The sequence below is a fragment of the Dunckerocampus dactyliophorus genome, chromosome 12, assembly GCF_027744805.1.
Source record: "Dunckerocampus dactyliophorus isolate RoL2022-P2 chromosome 12, RoL_Ddac_1.1, whole genome shotgun sequence".
In the NCBI taxonomy this organism is placed as follows: Eukaryota; Metazoa; Chordata; class Actinopteri; order Syngnathiformes; family Syngnathidae; genus Dunckerocampus; species Dunckerocampus dactyliophorus.
Window position 1 is genome coordinate 16,530,787 of NC_072830.1, and position 18,028 is coordinate 16,548,814.

General features: G+C 41.0%; 1 protein-coding gene across 4 annotated transcripts in view; it reads right to left on the bottom strand.

Annotated features, from left to right (window-relative positions):
- The window catches only part of grik4 (glutamate receptor, ionotropic, kainate 4), a 418,260-nt gene that overhangs the window by 91,294 nt on the left and 308,938 nt on the right, over positions 1-18,028 (bottom strand). For all 4 annotated transcript variants that reach the window (XM_054795183.1, XM_054795185.1, XM_054795184.1 and 1 more), the window contains one exon: positions 15,296-15,349. In XM_054795183.1, the coding sequence (XP_054651158.1) occupies positions 15,296-15,349 (54 nt within the window). The remainder of the gene's footprint in view (positions 1-15,295; positions 15,350-18,028) is intronic.

An 18,028-nucleotide genomic window follows, 5' to 3' on the forward strand; every position in this document is an offset into this window, starting at 1 on the left:
AAGTATCATGAGTGGTCAGCATCTAGAGCTTTATCTACTTCTGCATGCACTTTAAAATGTCAGCTGTGTTGGTGCGAAACTCATCCCTGGAACACTTTCTGTTGTTTACAATGAACACATCATTGGTTCTGTTGTGCAAAATACTTGTTAATAAGTGACCATGTGGTCAAAGTGAGTTTCGTGCTCCTTTCCAGTTTCACATGCACCCCAAATCATTGATAAATTTCAACTAATGAACCTACATATCATAACTTTTCAAATTTCATAAATAACAGCCTCTCTCCAATTATTGCTGGCTTCAAATTAACACCCCGTCCTCTTTGCAGGATTAGATTATTAACAATGATCAGGAATTATGTTTGGATGTCTTGCTAGTTAAAAAAGAGCAGCTGGCTCTAGATGCACTCCAAATGTAGCACATAGACAAACGGCAACATAATATCTTCACAGCATGCTTAATTACAGTAGCTCCTGAACGGCATGGAAACATTAAAGATTCAGGTGAATGTGGATGTCGATTTAACATAAGCGCTCCACCAAGGTCTTTTCTTGTTAGTTGAGCACAGTTACTATGCAAAATAAATACCACAACTAACCACTGTTAGTGCAAACCATGACCTTGACTCTTTCTTGATTATATAATTCATTGAAGGTTGAAGATCAAGTGTGATCTAAATGAAATTACTGTGCCGGGGTAGAGTAAATCATAACATTAATACATAATTTATGATGGACCACGGAGACTGGCACCTATACTGCATAAAAAGGGTAATGAGTCATTCCTGGTATGTATGCAAATGGTAGGCAAGTGCACATTATTTATAACTTACTCTATAAACAACACCTTCCACATAGCACATTACTTTTTCTATTTCTCAGCTGCTTGTGTCCAAACGTGGGAATATTACTTTACAAAAGGCACGGAGGGGAATTAATTAAACCTCAATTATTTCCACAGTCGCAATGAGTGCCCTCCAAAGCAGCCTGACTGACAAAATGCTTTTTAGAATGCATAGAAGTAGATGGAGGGCAAGGTTGGTGGATGTTTTTTTGTTTTAAAGAAAAACTACCTCAAGCCATTCAAATATTGAGAGGAAAATTCTGCCTGAGCAATAAACACATGAAATTGAATTTTGTATCACCTTGATAACATTTTTTATCAAGGCTTAAGCCACCAAGAGAAAGGCAGAGGAGGGAGAGGGGTTCTTGAGGATTGGCTGTGAAGGGAAGGTGAAATGACAAAAGCAAAATGAGAGTGCCATTGGGCAAAACAACTCTACAAATGTTATAATAAGGTGAGAAAGAAAAAAATGTAACTGTTCATGATGTGCTCTTAAGTGATATATAAATAATGAATTATAATAATAATTAGAAGCATACACTATGTTGCGCTCAGAATCCCAATTGGGTAATACAAAAGGATAGGGGGCATGTCAGTGTCTGAGAAAGAATAGGGATTAACTGTCGGGACACCAGCCTCAAAAGTTTTAACTTCACTTTTTAATCCAAACCAAGCCAATAGCCCTACGGAAATGGATAAAAAATAAAATTATAAAAACGTTAATGAACAGTTGAAACTCTAATTCCAACTAAGCTTGTATTTGGAATTCAGCAAGGCAGTGAGATCCCGACCTGGGACCAAACACTGCGCCGCCGGACCGGGTCTTCGCTCAAACTCCCCCCTTGCTCCCACATTTTATCCTTGGGTAAGGCCAATAAGGGGGGAGGGCTTCAAACTTCATTATGGTCATCAGGTGGGCAAACTCTTTCATTGGTGTTTCAATGTCAGGCCCAGTGATAGGTCTACGACACCTCCAGGGAGCTCATTGGCAACACCTGGCGTCCCAGTTTTGTCCCCCTCTGCTTTGAGCCCAGCAAGGGTCCTTGCGCTTGATCCAGGTTGCTTCTTTTGACCGCTTCAGAGACTCATCTTATAGTCTATCGCAGAGCTTGTCCATGAATGCCAAGGTCTTTCATGAGCCTGATGGTAGAGGAAGTCACAAAACCTCTGCATCCTGGATCGTTTGTAAGCCTCTTCGGTGGAATCCTCCCATGGGGCCGTGAGCTCTATCCTGTAGAGCACGTTTAGTGAAGGGGACCATAGCACCAAGTCTGCCCTGAGGGTGGTAGTTGCAATCTTTTTGTCCCGTCGCTGTGCTTCATTCGAATGATTTGACTGGTTGCTTCATAAGAAGTACTGCTCAATGCAAGGCTCTTGTCTCTGCTCTCTCAAGCACCCTCTCTTTCCTTGGTGGGTCCTCAACCCAAGCTATATTGTTGCATTGAACGAAAAAGCAGCCCAGATTATGATGGCACCCCCTTCACTGTGCCGTGTAGAAAACACCTCCAGTGGGATCTCCTCATCATGCCAGTAACGGAAGTCATCAGGACCATCAAGGTTCTTCCAGCTTTCAACGTCCCATGTTTGGTGCTCTTGTGCAAATTCCAAATGGCCAATTTTGTGGCGTTGACGGAGACCATTCCTTTGACAATGTTTTTTATTCTTAAAACCCTTCTCTCGCAAATGTCGTCTGATGGTTATTGGACTGCATTTGGCACCAGTAACACTCTTATTGCGTCCACCCTCGCAGCAGCAATGGTGCACTGCGAGAGGCCTTGCTCATGCAGCAACAATCTGACCGCCTTCAAAGAGAGAAAGCTTTTTTGCCTTTGCCATCAAGAAATCATGATAGTGTGAATATCTGACAGAAAATGACATTGAATCCACATTTTTGCCAAGATTGGTCCTAAACCTTTGATCAGCTGATGAACAGCCTATTTTACTTTAATGCTTGTTTGCAATAAATTGCTTCATCAATTTTCTTTTGTCTCACTCCCATTTCCTCTTTTTGTATTTTGAAGCTGTACTTAGAACCTCCTAAAACTCAACAGTGCAAAATCTAAATTCTTGCAAATTTTGATCAGGAGTGCATGTCTTTGCAAAAGTTTCTAATTGGCTTGGGCAGATATAAAAATGTGCACACCAGTGTGGTGACTGCCTTAGCATGACTTTATTCTTACAGAGATTCAAAACGATGCTGCAGAGTTGCTGGCAAGTCCCATCCCGTGCTCAGCTAACTTCCAAATGACATTAGGGGTCCCATCATATGATGAGACACTGGCAACTTGATGTGATTTATTCAATCCCACCGAGTAGCTCGGGTGGCGGGGAACAAATCACTTAGATGGAAGCCATGGCGCTAAGACGGCGAGTGCCAGCGGGACTGAAAATGTGTTTGCCAGGAGCGTGTGCGTTTGTGTGTGTGTGTCCTTTTAGCATTCTTTGTATGTACACACACCGCCAGCTGAAGGTAAAACAAACTTGTGTGTGTTTTTGTATGTGTGTGCTGTGTTAAGTTGCTGCTGAGAGGCTGCATGATGTCGGCTGTTCACACTTGCAGCCGCTACAAAGCTGGAAAAGCAAATCTTTAAAGTCTGATGCTGCCGTTCCATTTCTTTGCAGGCTTCTTCTCATCCAAAGACCCAAGGTTTCACATCTATTAGGTCTTGCAATATAAATGATGGATTTTAAGAGTAAAGTGGACTTAATGAGAACTTTAAGAAGAATTTTGAAGTGGCCTTTTATTGTGGCCAGACTGAGGCACACTGTGAGGTGGATGGATTATCTCGGCCAAGGAGAAGTGCTCACTAACACAGATTTAGACAGATTTGTGAACAATATTTGAGAGAAATAGACCTAACATAAGTTTAAGATCTTCAAGTTCAACTCATGAAAAATGTGAGCAAAAACAAGTTGTTTGATGAGTGTAATTTGTAGAACCTCCCACTGCACTTTTCTATCACAAATGATTGATGAAACCAGTCAAAACAGAATAAAAACCCAGAATCAGAATAGTACAAAAAGCTCAGATTGACAGGTGAGCGGTGGCAGGATGTTGATGAGCATCCTGAGATGACTCAAGGGAAATAGACTAGGCAATGAAGCGCCACGGAAAATCGTTAGTCAGGGACATCAGGGTCGGAGATAAATGAAGTGCCAGTAGCGATTTGCCCAACTGGTCTACATGTGCTTTGTGACTTGGAAAAGGTATTTCACTGTGTCCCTCGCGATGTCCTTTGGGGTGTGCTCCCGGAGTACGAGATTTGTGGCATGCTACTACGTGCCATTCGGTCCTTGTACAACCAGAACAGGAAACAGGCTTGAATTGCCAGCAGTAAGTCGAGCCTGTTTCCGATGAACGTTGGCCTCCGCCAAGGGTCTCTTTTGTCACCGATTCAGTTTATAATTTTCATGGACAGAATTTCTTGACACAGCAAAGGCCTTGAGGGAGTCCAGTTTGGGGGCCTTAGGATCCCGTCGCTGCTATTCGGAGACGATGTGGTCCAGCGCCTCCAAATCCGAGTCAATTGTTCTCAGTTGGAAAAGGGTGGATTGCACCCTCCGGGTTGGGAGTGAGGGCTTACCCCAGGCAGAGGAGTTCAAGTATCTTGAGGTTTTGTTCATGAGTGAGGGAAGGCTTGAGCGTGAGGTCGACAGGCGAATTGGCGCAGCATCTGTTTTGATGCGGTTGCTATACCGGATCGTCGTGGTGAAGGGAGAGTTGAGCCGGAAGGCAAAGCTCTCAATTTACCGGTCGATCTATGTTCCCACCCTCACCGATGGTCATGAGCTTTGGGTCGCGGCCAATTGAGGTGGCTAATGGCATCTAGTATGGATGCCTCCCGGACACCTCCCTGGTGAAGTGTTCCGGGCATGCCCAGATGGGAGAAGGCTCCGGGGCAAACCAAGGACACGCTGGAGGGATTATGTCTCACAACTGGCCTGGGAATGCCTTTGGAGTCCTCCTGGTGGAACTGGAAAAGGTGGCCAGAGACCGCGAAGTCTGGACTTCTCCACTGAGACTGTTGTCCCCGCAACCCAGACCCAGATAAGTGAAAGAAAATGGAATGGAGTCGCGGTAAAGCAGACAGAAGCAGACTATGCTCGGAGGAAACACAAAAAGGAGAAGAATGAGACAAAACACTGAGGAAGGATGGAGCAGGCTAATTTATGGCCCGAAGTTGAAGAGAAACAGTGGAGTTGTGCATCATAAGCAATTACATGACCTCAAATTCACTTTAGAGTCATAAACGAATAATTTGCACTTAATGTGCATGTATTAACATTGTATTATATATTACATTTCATGTATATTTAATCTAACATTACCTTCCTTAGGAAGCCATTAATTTATCATTGCTTGTCCTTAAACAACATGATAATTTTAAACTGAATTTCATTCTTATACAGGTGCTGCTCGGTTTAAGAACCAGTTCTGTCCCTAGACTGTGCTGTTAGTTGAGTTTTAATGTCGGAACATACACACTTTCGGAACATACACACTGTACACAGAACACATAAAGGACATATACAATACTAGGGATGTCTTTCAGTAAGGATTTTCATAGCCAAATCTGATTTGTTGTTTTGTCCACAGTCGACCAATATGCCAATTTTTTTTAAGAGCACCGTGTATCCCTACTCTCCCTACAAATAAACAGAACTTATTTGTGACTTTTTACTCCTCAAAGAAAACGGCTAAAAAACTCAGAAAAACAAATGAACATGGTAAGCGTGCAACGACATTATCTTTATTTATTTATTCACATATTTATTCGTAGAGATGCACAGTCCTCCACCTTTGGTCTTGCCGGCTTGAGCCATTGTTCTATCCATACATCCACATGCATGCTGTGGAACAGAGACACTTCACTTTTACATTTGTGGAGTGAAGAGGAAATAATCCAAGATTGGGTCTCGGGAGCAGCAGCCTAAGCAGGGAAGCCAAGACTTCCATCTCTTCGGCTCCTTCGTCTAGCTCCTTCCGGTAGATCCCAAGGTGTTGCCCAAGCCACCTCATTTGGCTCCTGTTAATGTGGAGGAGCAGCGGTTCTACTCTGAGTTTCTCCCGAATGACAGTGTTTCTCACCTTATATCTAAGGGAGATCCCTAGCCACCCTATGGAGAAAACTCATTTCGGACACTTGCAGCTGAGATCTTGTCCTTTCGGTCACTTGCCAAAGCTTGTGACCATAGGTGAGGGCTGTTTAGTCATGTGAATGTCATGTGAAAATTATGATGTTGCAGTCCAAACATCTCTTTCTGTGAGTGATGTGGAGCTGTAACTCGTCCATTTTATTCACTCAAGACCGCACATTAGCGAGGAAAATGTTCTGTAAGGAAAGTCTGTGCGGTGTTTGCTCGAGCTTAGCTGGTATTCCTCTGCACCTTCCTCACCTCGGCTGGGATAGGCTCCAGCATACCCTTGCGACCCTAGTGAGGATCAGCAGCATAGAAAATGGATGAATGGATAGTCTGGAAGGATAACCTCTTCTCTTCCCTGATATCCTTTTAACAACAGACAAAATCCATGACCCCCCCAAGCATTTATTAGCATTCAGTAGCCTTTATCCTTATCGTTTTTAAAAAACAGACATGTCCATGAGCGTATCAATTACTCACAGATTTGCTGGTGGCCCCGAAAAATATGTAACCCCCACAAAATGAGTTTATCTACTGTATATGTAAAAAGTGGATTGCTTCAAAAGTACTTTTAAACAGTCTAAAGGCTAGATTTTGGACAACACACTTCTGAGTCTTACTTTATTTAAAATAGCTAAAAAATACTATTAAATGTGGGACCTTTAATATTGACTGTAACCAGACAGAAATGGACTCAAATAAAAGTAAAAGTGCGTCATTATAAAACACACCCTTTATTTGTTCCACAGTGGAAGTTAATGAGGTCCAAATCACTTCCCTCTAATTGCAGTGTGGAGAGAGTTCACTTCAAGCTGATTTATGTCTGTCTCATTACGACGAGTGGGCGAACTCCATCTTCCAGACCCTTGAAATATTCACTTCTCTTTGTCACTCTTTGCTGTCCTTTGTTTTCACGCATAAATAATCCCCTCCCATCGCTCCGTCTCAGGCAGTGTGTGGGACACGATGCAGAAGCAATGAAGCACCATTGTCCCCTCAGTGACTCGTCTCCAAAGCTTGTGCATTAAACCCACTCAGACACAAAAGTGCAAGAGTTTTTTCCACAGCAAACACATCTCATTCACCCTAAGTTGATAAAAAAGTATAAATGCTTGATAGAAAAGCATATAATGTACATAAAATTCTTAAAATGTACATTTAAATATAACATACATATAAAGTAATCCCTCATTTATCGCGGGTAATTGGTTCCAGACCCGACCGTGATAACAGCATTCCCACAAAGTAGGATTCCTTATTTAGAAATGGAATATTTTTGTAGTTAGAGCGTAGAAAACCTATTTACGACCTTCTAAATACGGGTTTTAACTAGGCATGCTCTGATTGATCGGCCACCGATAAATATCGGCTGATTTCCGTGGAAAATCACGTGATCATGCCACGAAAAATATTTTGCGGGGGTAGCACGTTAATAAGTTTGAATTTAATACGGCATTTGAAGAACAAACACTCGACAGAGTATTGTGAGTTTTCGAGGCTCATTGTGTAGCGTCAGTTAAACGTCAGCCAAAATGGTGGACAACACTCGCCTGTATGTGTGTGACAGTCAGAATGTTATGCAAATAATCCGAAAAATAATTGAATTAATAGGACTAGATGACCAGCCTTTTCTCAGCGGTGGAAGACGCCAGGTTTGCCGACTGCTCTCTCCCTTAGAGCCCACCTATGTTGTACCTGGAAGTCCTGCTAGAGCTCCAACAGACAATGTACTCTTGCATCCAAAGTCTCCTTAAAGAAGGCTTTTCATCCTCTGTAAGTTTAATGAAAAAAACAAGCGTTCTCTTGTAAAAGTAAGTACAATACGTTTTTGTCTAAATTAAGGTGATTTTATGGTTCCTTTTTTCATATCATAGAGCCAATAGCGGCCGCATGTTGGTCTAGCGGTTAGCATGTTGGCCGCACAGTCCAATCTCCCTTGGGCATTTTCTGTGTGGAGTTTGCATGTTCTCCCCGTGCGTGCGTGGGTTTTCTCCGGTTTCCTCCCACATTCCAAAAACATGCATGTTAGGTGAATTGGCAATTGACGACTCTAACTTGTCCATAGGTATGAATGTGAGTGTGAATGATTGTCCATATGTGCCCTGCGATTGGCTGGCTACCAGTCCAGGTCTGTACCCTGCCTGTAGCCCGAAGTCAGCTGGGATAGGCTCCACCATACGCCCGCGACCCTAATGAGGAGAAGCGGCATGGATCGGCATAGAAGATGGATGGATGGATGGAAGATGGATGTATGGATATCCAATAGAGCAGGGGTACAGTCAGGAATTCTGGGCCCATGAAAAACAAATCACGTTGGGCCCACCCAAAGTCCCCCTTCCTTTTATTTTGTAATAATTACTTATTTTTTGGGCCACCGGGCAGTCAGGGGACCTTGGAATTGTCCTAACTTTTCCTTTTAGATGGCAACCCAGGCCAATAGCACTCATCATAAATAGATTGAAAAATGTACAGTTAATACATGTAATCAGTAGCAGCATTGGTATTGTCCGATTACACTCTGTATCGGAATCGGTAGCATAAAACCTTGATTGGAGCATCCCTAGTTTTAACATTATTAGAGCCCTCTAGAAATGAAATAACACCACTGTCACCTTTACACTCCTTTTACCCAATATAGTAGACACAATAAGAGAAAATAAGCCATTTCAGACATGAATTATGCTTGTGTGTATTGATGGAAATTTGGACAACAGTGGCCTGTGTTAGGAATTATTTTGCCTGTTATGAGATAATTCAGCATGGTGGCCGAGTGGTTAGCATGTTGGCCACAAAGTCAGGAGATTGCGAAGATCTGTGTTCGAATCTCCGTTGGGCATCTCTGTGTTTGTTCTACCCGTGCGTCTGTGGGTTTTCTCCAGGTACTCCGGTTTCCCCCCACATTCCCAAAACATGCATGTTAGGTTAATTGGCGACTCTATATTGTCCATAGGTATGAATGTGAGTGTCAATGATTGTTTGTCTATATGTGCCCTATGATTGACTGGCGACCAGTCCAGGGCGTACCCTGCCTCTCGGATAGGCTCCAGCATACCCGCGACCCTAATGAGGATAAGCGGCATAGAAGATGTGTGGAGATAATTCAAACCTGCAACAAAAGCCTATTTGTTCCAGAGACCAAGTATGGTGTCTCACCGAACATTACTGACACCTCGTGACCAATGTAGAATACAACATAACATCACGTCTTTCAAAGCATCTTCTGAATGCAGAAGACGTATATGACATATCCCCACAACAGACGTAAGCGTGACTGGTGCCCTAGCCTGAGGTCCAGGTTAAGGGCTAGAACAGGGCTGTCCAAACTGTTTCCAGCGAGAGCCATATATTGAAAACTGAAAGGATGCAAGAGGCACTTTGATATTTTGTAAAGCAGCACGTGTAGATATGCTAAGAAGTGTATACACTGTACATACAGTATTTCAAGAAAAAACTCCCTATCTCAGCCTTGTGATATAAGTGAAAAAGACTATTATTAGTATGAACTTCGGTCTTTATTTTTTTTTCCCATTTGTTCCAAATAGTTAAATAATCTTTGTACATTTTCTTATCCTAATATTATGACCCTATTCCCATAATATTTTGAGTTAATTCCCATATCAAAACTTTTTCCCTAACCTATTTTTCCAAAAATTACAATTTCGTTTCTTATAATATTACAACTTTTTTAAAAATGTATTTTTTATTGACTAGTTCAACTCTATGCAACTAAAATGACATATTTTTCCCATTATTATTTCTATATACTATAGGCATACTATTTCCTATTATTTTATGAGTTTATTCTCGTAAAATTACAGAAGTTCAACTTTCTGTAATTATAACTTTATTCTCGTAACATTAGAACATTTTCTGCCACCTAATTTTCCTTCTTTCTTTAATATTTAAACTTTATGCTAATAAAAGGATATTATTCTTCCTCATAATATTACAACTTTTTCTTGTGAGATTAAAACTTTTTTCTCAGAATATTCTGACTTTGTTGTTGTAGAATTACTGCTGATTTTTCTATTTTTGCTGTTGTGTGTTGTTTTTTTTTGGTTTTATTGTTAAATTATAGTTTTAGAATGTGCCAATAAAAAACAGCCGTGGGCTGCAAATGGTCCCCAGGCTGCACTTAGGACACACCTGGACTAGAGAGCGACTGGATTCCATCTGTTCTATTAATTGGCTTTCATTATCATTCATTAGTCGTGAATATCTATACATTTTATACTTCAAATCCCTTTAATAAGTCTGTGAGGCATATTTAGGGCTTAAACCTGGATTGTGCATTTAGCATTTAGCTTGTAGCTTAGCTTGGTGAATGGAGTGGTAGGAGCAAGCCGTGTGTCAAAAATAGACATTTTTATGGGCGTATTTATTACTTGTGGCTTTTCGTGTGGTCTCGGAAGATAAGCCCCAAGAGCCAATCTATCCAATCTAGAAACATAAGTGCTAACAGTTCAAAACAACCAAAAAGCTTTATTACCAGATAGCAGTACAGTAAATGGTGGAGCGAGCATACAGTACAAAGAAGCAAAGGTCATAACAGTGAACGAGCCTACAGGGAGTATAATTTATTTCTGGTTTGCTCTTAATTATGACAGAGTCTCACTTTAAAGCCTGTAACCTCTAACCTCAACCATCAACTAGTTGACGCGCTTGTGTAACCGCCCATAGTTATAAACGAGCTCATCGCGGCACTTTGTAACAGGATCTTATGCTGATAAACACCAAAATTTACAGCTTGCAAAATGCTCAGTAAATTAAACAACGCTCAAGCAGATCAATAAAACCTCAAAATTACAGTCTTTGCAAGAGTAGAATTTATGACTGCCCTATAGTTTGTTTGTTTTTTTACTAATGCAACACTTTTTCATTGATAATTCTATATTCTTCCGTATTTCTTCATGCAGTGGCAGGTTGTTTTTTTGTACTCCACTCCAGAGAGTACCAGACAACTATTATTATGTGTACAAATGCATTTTTAAATATTAGTATAATGGTTATAAAACTATTATTGTCTTCGTATTGACCTGAACATAAGATACATATTTTTTTCATGGAAAAAAAGGCCTGAAATAGAAAGGTCATGTTATATTCACAGGCTGTATACAGTAGAGCTTCACTTTCCGTGGGGGTTACCCTCCAGCCCTACCAGCGAGATTGTACAACTGTTAACATATATCAGTAAGTTATTATTTCAGACTGGAAAATTTCCTAACAAAATGAAAATAGCTAAAGTAGTTCAAATTTAGACAAACATCAATTTACAAATTACCGACCAGTTTCCTTATTAACGCAATTTTCTAAAATTATCGAGAAGCTATTTAACAATGAGTTAGACAAATTTATTAATAAGAATGAATTACTAGCAGGTAGTCAATACGGATACAGAGCTAACATTTCCACTTCTATGGCACTGATTGAAATCACGGAGGAAATTTCTAATGCAATGCTATAGACCACAGAAAGTGTGCAGCTGCAGTATTCATGGATCTTACAAAAGCTTTCGACACAATTAATCACAATATTTTAACAACAAAATTAGAAAGGTACGGAATAAAAGGATTCATTTTGAATTGGGTTAAAAGCTACCTAGCAAACAGGAAGCAATTTTAAAGATAGGAGAATACACATCTGCAAGTTTAAGTATCATATGTGGAGTACCCCAGGGGTCAATATTGAGACCAAAACTGTTCCATTTTATATTAACAACATTTTTAAAGTGACAAAGGATATGTACGGCCAAATACAAATGGACGGGGTGGATATTGAAAGAGTGAATGAAAATACATTTCTGAGGATCATAATAGATGAAAAAATGAGTTGGAAATCTCATATCAAAAATATACAACAAACGGTGGCGAGAAATAATTCAATACTGAATAAAGCAAAAAATGTTCTTGATCAAAAATTACTCCACACTCTTTAGTGTTCTCTGGTATTACCATATCTAACTTATTGTGTGGAGATATGGGGCAATAATTATAAAAGCAATCTTCACTCACTCAATGTATTGCTAAAAAGATCGGTGAGGATAATCCATAATGCCGCATCTAGAGAACATACAAACCCTTTATTTTAAAAATCACAGATATTAAAATTTGCTGATTCAGTGCACTTTCAAACTGCTAAAATAATGCAAAAGTTAACAATAACTTAACAATAACCAAAAATGTCCTACAGTATTTCTCTAATAAGAGAGGAGAAATATGATCTTCGGGGAAAATTAAACTTATATGCGAGAACAACGCTGAAAACCTACATTATTTCAGTATGTGGAATTAAATAATGGAACGGATTGAGCAAGGAACTAAACCAATGCACCAAGATGAGCGAATTCAAAAAACAATACAAGCAGTTGATGTTTGCTAAATACAAGGCAGAAGAGTCTTGAACTTGCTTTATTATACCTGTCTTCATGTTATTTATTTATTATTATATTGGTTATTATATTTATTGTTCTGTCATGCTTGTTTTTATTTATGATTATTGATTTATTGTTACACTGATTATTATATGGAATAATATTATATGGAATACAGAAAGTGAATAATATGTACTGCACAAGAAGGATGGAGGGGTAGGATTAAATAAGCTTTGCTTCTTCCTACTCCTTTTGGACATGTGGAACTGTGAAATTATTCATGAGATGTTTTCCATTGTAACCTTCATGCATGTTCAAATCAAATTAAAGCAAACCAAACCAAAGGAATTGCGAAATCTTGATGAAAAAATGTAAGCATAAAGCATAAAGACGTAACCTTGCAAAGTGGTCTTAACTGTGGTACATGTATGCTGTACATTTTACCTGTATTATTGCATATTTCTAAATTATTACTGACTTAGGGTGGATGAGATGTGTTTTCTGCGGAAAAAAGGGCTGTGAATCACAAATGTGCAAGAATTTACTGTACATGCAAACTCACAGGTGGTGCCAAACGACTTCTCCCCGAGCGAGTCAGCACTTTTCTTCCTGTCACTCGCACAATTAAGCCCCAAAATAGTCATACCTTAAATGTATAGTGCAAGTGGTGTCCCAAGTTTTTCCACCACTACTGAAAAATGAAAGAATGTAGGGGCTAATTTGATATTTTGTAATGCAACACATGTAGATATGCTAAGAAGTTAGCTAGATTACATAGATTACATTCCCCCCCCCCCAAAAAAAGTTATATACTGTATGTTTCAAGAAAAAACTGCGTCTCAGCTGTGTCACATAGGTGAAAAAGCACATTATTAGTATGAACTTGCATCTTTGCTTTTTGCTGGTGTTTTTTTTTATGTTCCAATAGTGTAAATATGTATACACACACACACTGACGCCACACACAAATGCACACACACGCCCCCCCCCCCCCCCCCCCCCCCCCCCACACACACACACACACACACACACACACATATCCAGATTATATAGCTGGAGTGATGTCGACAATGTGGCAGTATTTTTCGTTAAGGTCAGAAAACGACGTTGAGGCTGAGTGCAAAACTTGTCATGCACAAGTTTCCCGTGGAGGCACAGAACCGGGGAAGTTTGAAATGACCAACCATTTGAGGCAGGATTTTTGCAAGACCACAGCTTCCTGAAACACCCACCACCACTGTTTGACATTGACATTTACAAAGTGTGAGAAACTCCCGCGGGACGGCAAAAAGTAATTGGCAATAACAGAAAAGAATCAGCCCCTTTTGGAGGTGAGTAATTTCAGGTTTAAAAGCTTCATTGAGCATCTCTAGGTCTCGCTAAATTACGCCTATTGAGGATACAATTATACCCCAGATGGTAGACGATAATTAATTAAAAAGGCATTTTTGCCCAACTGCGGTCCTTTTAACCTATAAGGCAAGTTAGGGCCAAAGATGGAACGGGTACATTCCTAAATTTCAAGGGTACAAAGCCTGTGGCTTTTTGACGGCTCCATCCAAGTGTTTGCATTGGCTGTCCCACAATGAAAGGTTGGATAGATTAGGATTATGTTATGACAGCTCCCCAATTGAAACTGAATGAATGGATGGACAAGAAATAACATGAATTCCATGTGAACTTGCATGGGTTTCAGCCTCAGCAACCAGGAACGGTTCTGTGAGTGCACACAGTATGTGTCTCAGTCAACTCTCACTACCTGCACCTGTTACATCCATGGCAGGGGAGCTATGACAATAAACAACAAGGATGCAATAGGAACCATTGTTTACATAGTAAATTCACGCAAACACAGGCAAAATGCCCAAAAGAAGCACTGGAATGCACAAGCTGGGCACATTTCTGTGGGTTATCAGCTAAATTGACAACGCTTTAAAGGCAGTTAAAAGAAAGACCTGTGTCCTGTATGTTGCAGCATGCGTTGTCTTTAAAGCTTTTAAAGTTTTCAGAACAGCATATAGTAAAAATGTGGGATATGTTGCATTCATTTGCCACAGTTAATGGCTTAATTCCTTGGTCTATGCAATACCCATCTACAAAGTCAATATGCTTCATATACCACATCCAGGTAAACAAGCAACTGACAAAAAAGTGTGAAGGAAATAAGAAAGCAAGCACGTAGGAAAGCCTGTGACAGTGTGACAACACTCAGCACTGACTTTGCATAATCTGGCCACCATGTCACATATCTGTCTCGGGTCCTGTCAGCTTAAAATCATCCATCCAATTATTGATTCAAGTAAAACCATGTTACATGTGCGGCACTGCTCCCGTGTTAGTACAACTGTATGTTTGTATCAGCTAAAGCGGGCCTTACATCACGACGTACGTGTTACCACACGCATGGGCTCCACAATTTTGGGGAAATTTGTCTGTGGCCAGCATGTAGAGGAAGTAGGGTATCAGAGGGGTTGCAAGTGTGTCGTACTTCTTCATGTAAGACTGTCATACAGTACGTTTCACTCGCTGGGGACGTACGTGTGTGGGCATCGTTGCAAGATGGCCGTACTGGATTCCTACAGCACCTACGGCTATTGTGACCGGGAGAACCAGAGTGTACAGCGGGAGGAGCTGCTGCTGTGGCCGGGCAATGTACACAATGTACTTTTAAACTTGCGAAACACGCACTCCTCCTCTGCCTTGCCCTTGCGACCTGGCTGCGTGCTTTGCGTGCTGTCTGCGGGTTTGAAAATCAGAGCGGATCACATGCGTGATTCTTGCAATTTTCCCCATTTTTGCACGTAGCCAGCACGTAGGAGCACGTACAGTACGTCGGGATGTAAGGCCTGCTTAACTCTTCTACTCCTGCACCCCTGCACACAAAAGGGTATGGACATTGGAGGTTCCACTGCATTTGTGTGTAAAAGGAAAGAGCAGCTTACCAGAGAGGTGAAAATATACGTGTAGTAGATTGACAGCATTCCCAGCTCTGATGCCTGCACACAAAAGAGGGGAAAGAAAGTGCAAGTAAATTAAAGGTTTGGATTTTGAGAGAAAAGACATGAAGACAAATTACAAAGTAGAGCCAGAGAGTGACGAATAAGAATGGGTGAAAGGTCAGTGAACTCAAGCTCCACTCTGCAGCACACTGATCAAATCCCAGCCTTGATAAGAACAGACATTTATCAGACTGCGGCTCATGGGTGGGGGAGCAATTAAATTTCTGAGGTGAATTAGTATGCTGCTCGACAAGTGTCTGACAATTTGATTAAATCAAAGTCACAGTGGAGAACGCCTGTGAAGGAGATGGTGAACTTTTCAGAGTCGCTGTCATTAGCCCCGAAAGAAGGTATTGGAACAATCAGACAATACTCCCTGCATTTGGAAACAATGACCTTGAAAACTTCAAAATAGAGATCATTCTTGAATCTTGAATAATTCTAACCTGTAATGTTGTTTCGGTGATCAAGTCTGGTGCTTGTGTGTCTCACCAAACATTACAGTAACATTACTGACACCTAGTGCCCCACTGTAGAATACGACATATCACAATTTAAATGCGCCTTCTTAATGCCCGATTTACAGTATGTATTTTAGTTCATTTAGCCATTTTTATGTTTGGGAATGCATAATTTAGATGGATGTTTTGACTAATAATAGGCCGTACTCAACCACAAACCCACGATAGATAGCGCAGTAGCACTGGGTAGCACAACTCGATGAGGGTGCACAGCTGAACAGGACACCGGCATTGTTCAGTGTTGATCAGGGATGGTGCTCCAAATTGGAACTTTTATTGTTACACTTCAAGGGATAGTTTGGATTTTTTGACATCCCATCACATACACATGCATGCACAGGCGGCAGTGCGCAGGGTTATGGCAGGAGACAAATTTAACGCCAAGCGTTTGGTGAGGTCTGATTTTGTAGAGGAGGCATTTTTGTAATGCAAATGTATTTGCATCACTCTTTTGAACGCATATTGTTTTGAGAAGCCGAACTCTTTGCTTAAATGACCCCAGCAACTCAGCAGAACTATGGACTTCATCACCGAAATCCGACCACAACTGGACTTAGGAGACCAAGTGGGGGGTAAGTCGCTGTTAATGGACTATGCTGCTGAACAGGATGTCATACAACTTCATGTCAAAAAATCCAAACTATGCCTTTAAGGCAATAAAGAACTTTAATTTCCTAAATATGAAATCTTCATTCAGATTGCTCAAACTGTCACTGTTGCACTTATAATCATAACACAGAGAGAAGCAGAAATGCACTTATCATCATATAGAAGCACCATTTCAAGAACAATTTTTCACAATTTAAAGTCTTTGTTGAGATGTCTTTGAAAGACTCCTTTGGGTATTTAACCATCCGGTGCATAAACGCTATTGCAATCCTGTTAAGCAAAAGGAAGTAATGCTGAAGGAATGGAAGATTGTTAAATTAGCAAGCCTTTGGCGAGGTTGCACACTGTAGCAAGCCGATCCTGCTCGAGGTCTGTGCAGCTGTTCTCTGACTGAATGAGATTACATTCACAGTGCTAACACCACTGACCTAAACCCCTCTGAATGCTAAACCCAACACAGAGCCAAACCTTTGTCCAGTGAGGATTTGGATGGAGGATGTACATTGCAGGGCGGGGCGGGGGGCGTGGCGGGGGCACAGGGGGAGGCTCGCGGGGATGTCTTGCATGACAAAAGAATGATCCAAAAAAGGAGGGTCCCTTTTGGACAAGCCTGGCGTCTCTTATCATCATCCGAGTCTGGCAAAAATGTCGGCACGCTGCTGTGATATGTTTTGTATTCTCTTGAGAGATGGGGGGTGCTGAGTTTTTACCACCCTTGTCTAAATGACGTCCACATTATCCACAGTGTAACACAAAAGGAGACAAAAAGAGTAAAAGAGAGAGCAACGACATGATGGGAACATAAAATTATCTTCTCAACATGGGTTAAGTGTTGAGACATTTATCAACTATAGCACCTTTGTCAAACGTTGATATTTGAGAGTTTAGGCTGGCGGTGCCCAAACTTTTCCTACCAAGGGCTGCACACACAAAAATTGAAGGATGCAGGGTACACGTTGATATTCTTCATAAAATATCAACAAAAGTCCCAGAGGCCCCAAGATAGTGGATTGGAGGTGTGTTGGCCAAAATCTAGCCTTGATGCTGGAATTTATACAGTTTAAAAGCAGCTTTTTGTAAGCTATACTGGGAACACACAGTTTTGTGTGTCTGTAGCTTTAATGCTAATGAGCTGCGTTTGTCCACGCCTGTCTCAGACAGAGTATGTGGCTCCAAGAAGCGCCATTGTACAATTTATCCACTTTTTACATATAAACTTTAACTCTGCACTTGTCCAACGTCATAAGTACCATATATCGCATGTAACAACATGACATTAAGGAGCGGGACAGGAGGGCAGGAGGACAATGTTAGCAACAGTAGCATAGCTATGTGAGCTACAGTGCTAACGTTACACTCACATTTTAACAGCAACAACATGCTCCCTGTTCGCTGAAGAAGAACCAAATGATCAAACCTACAGCTCCCACATCTATAGCTGACTGAGAGATAGTTGGTGGAGCTCCCGGCTTTATTTTAGGATGTGTAGCGAAACAACTATCCTCCATAAAGCGGTGGTTATATCATCAGTAAAATAGTAGAGTGG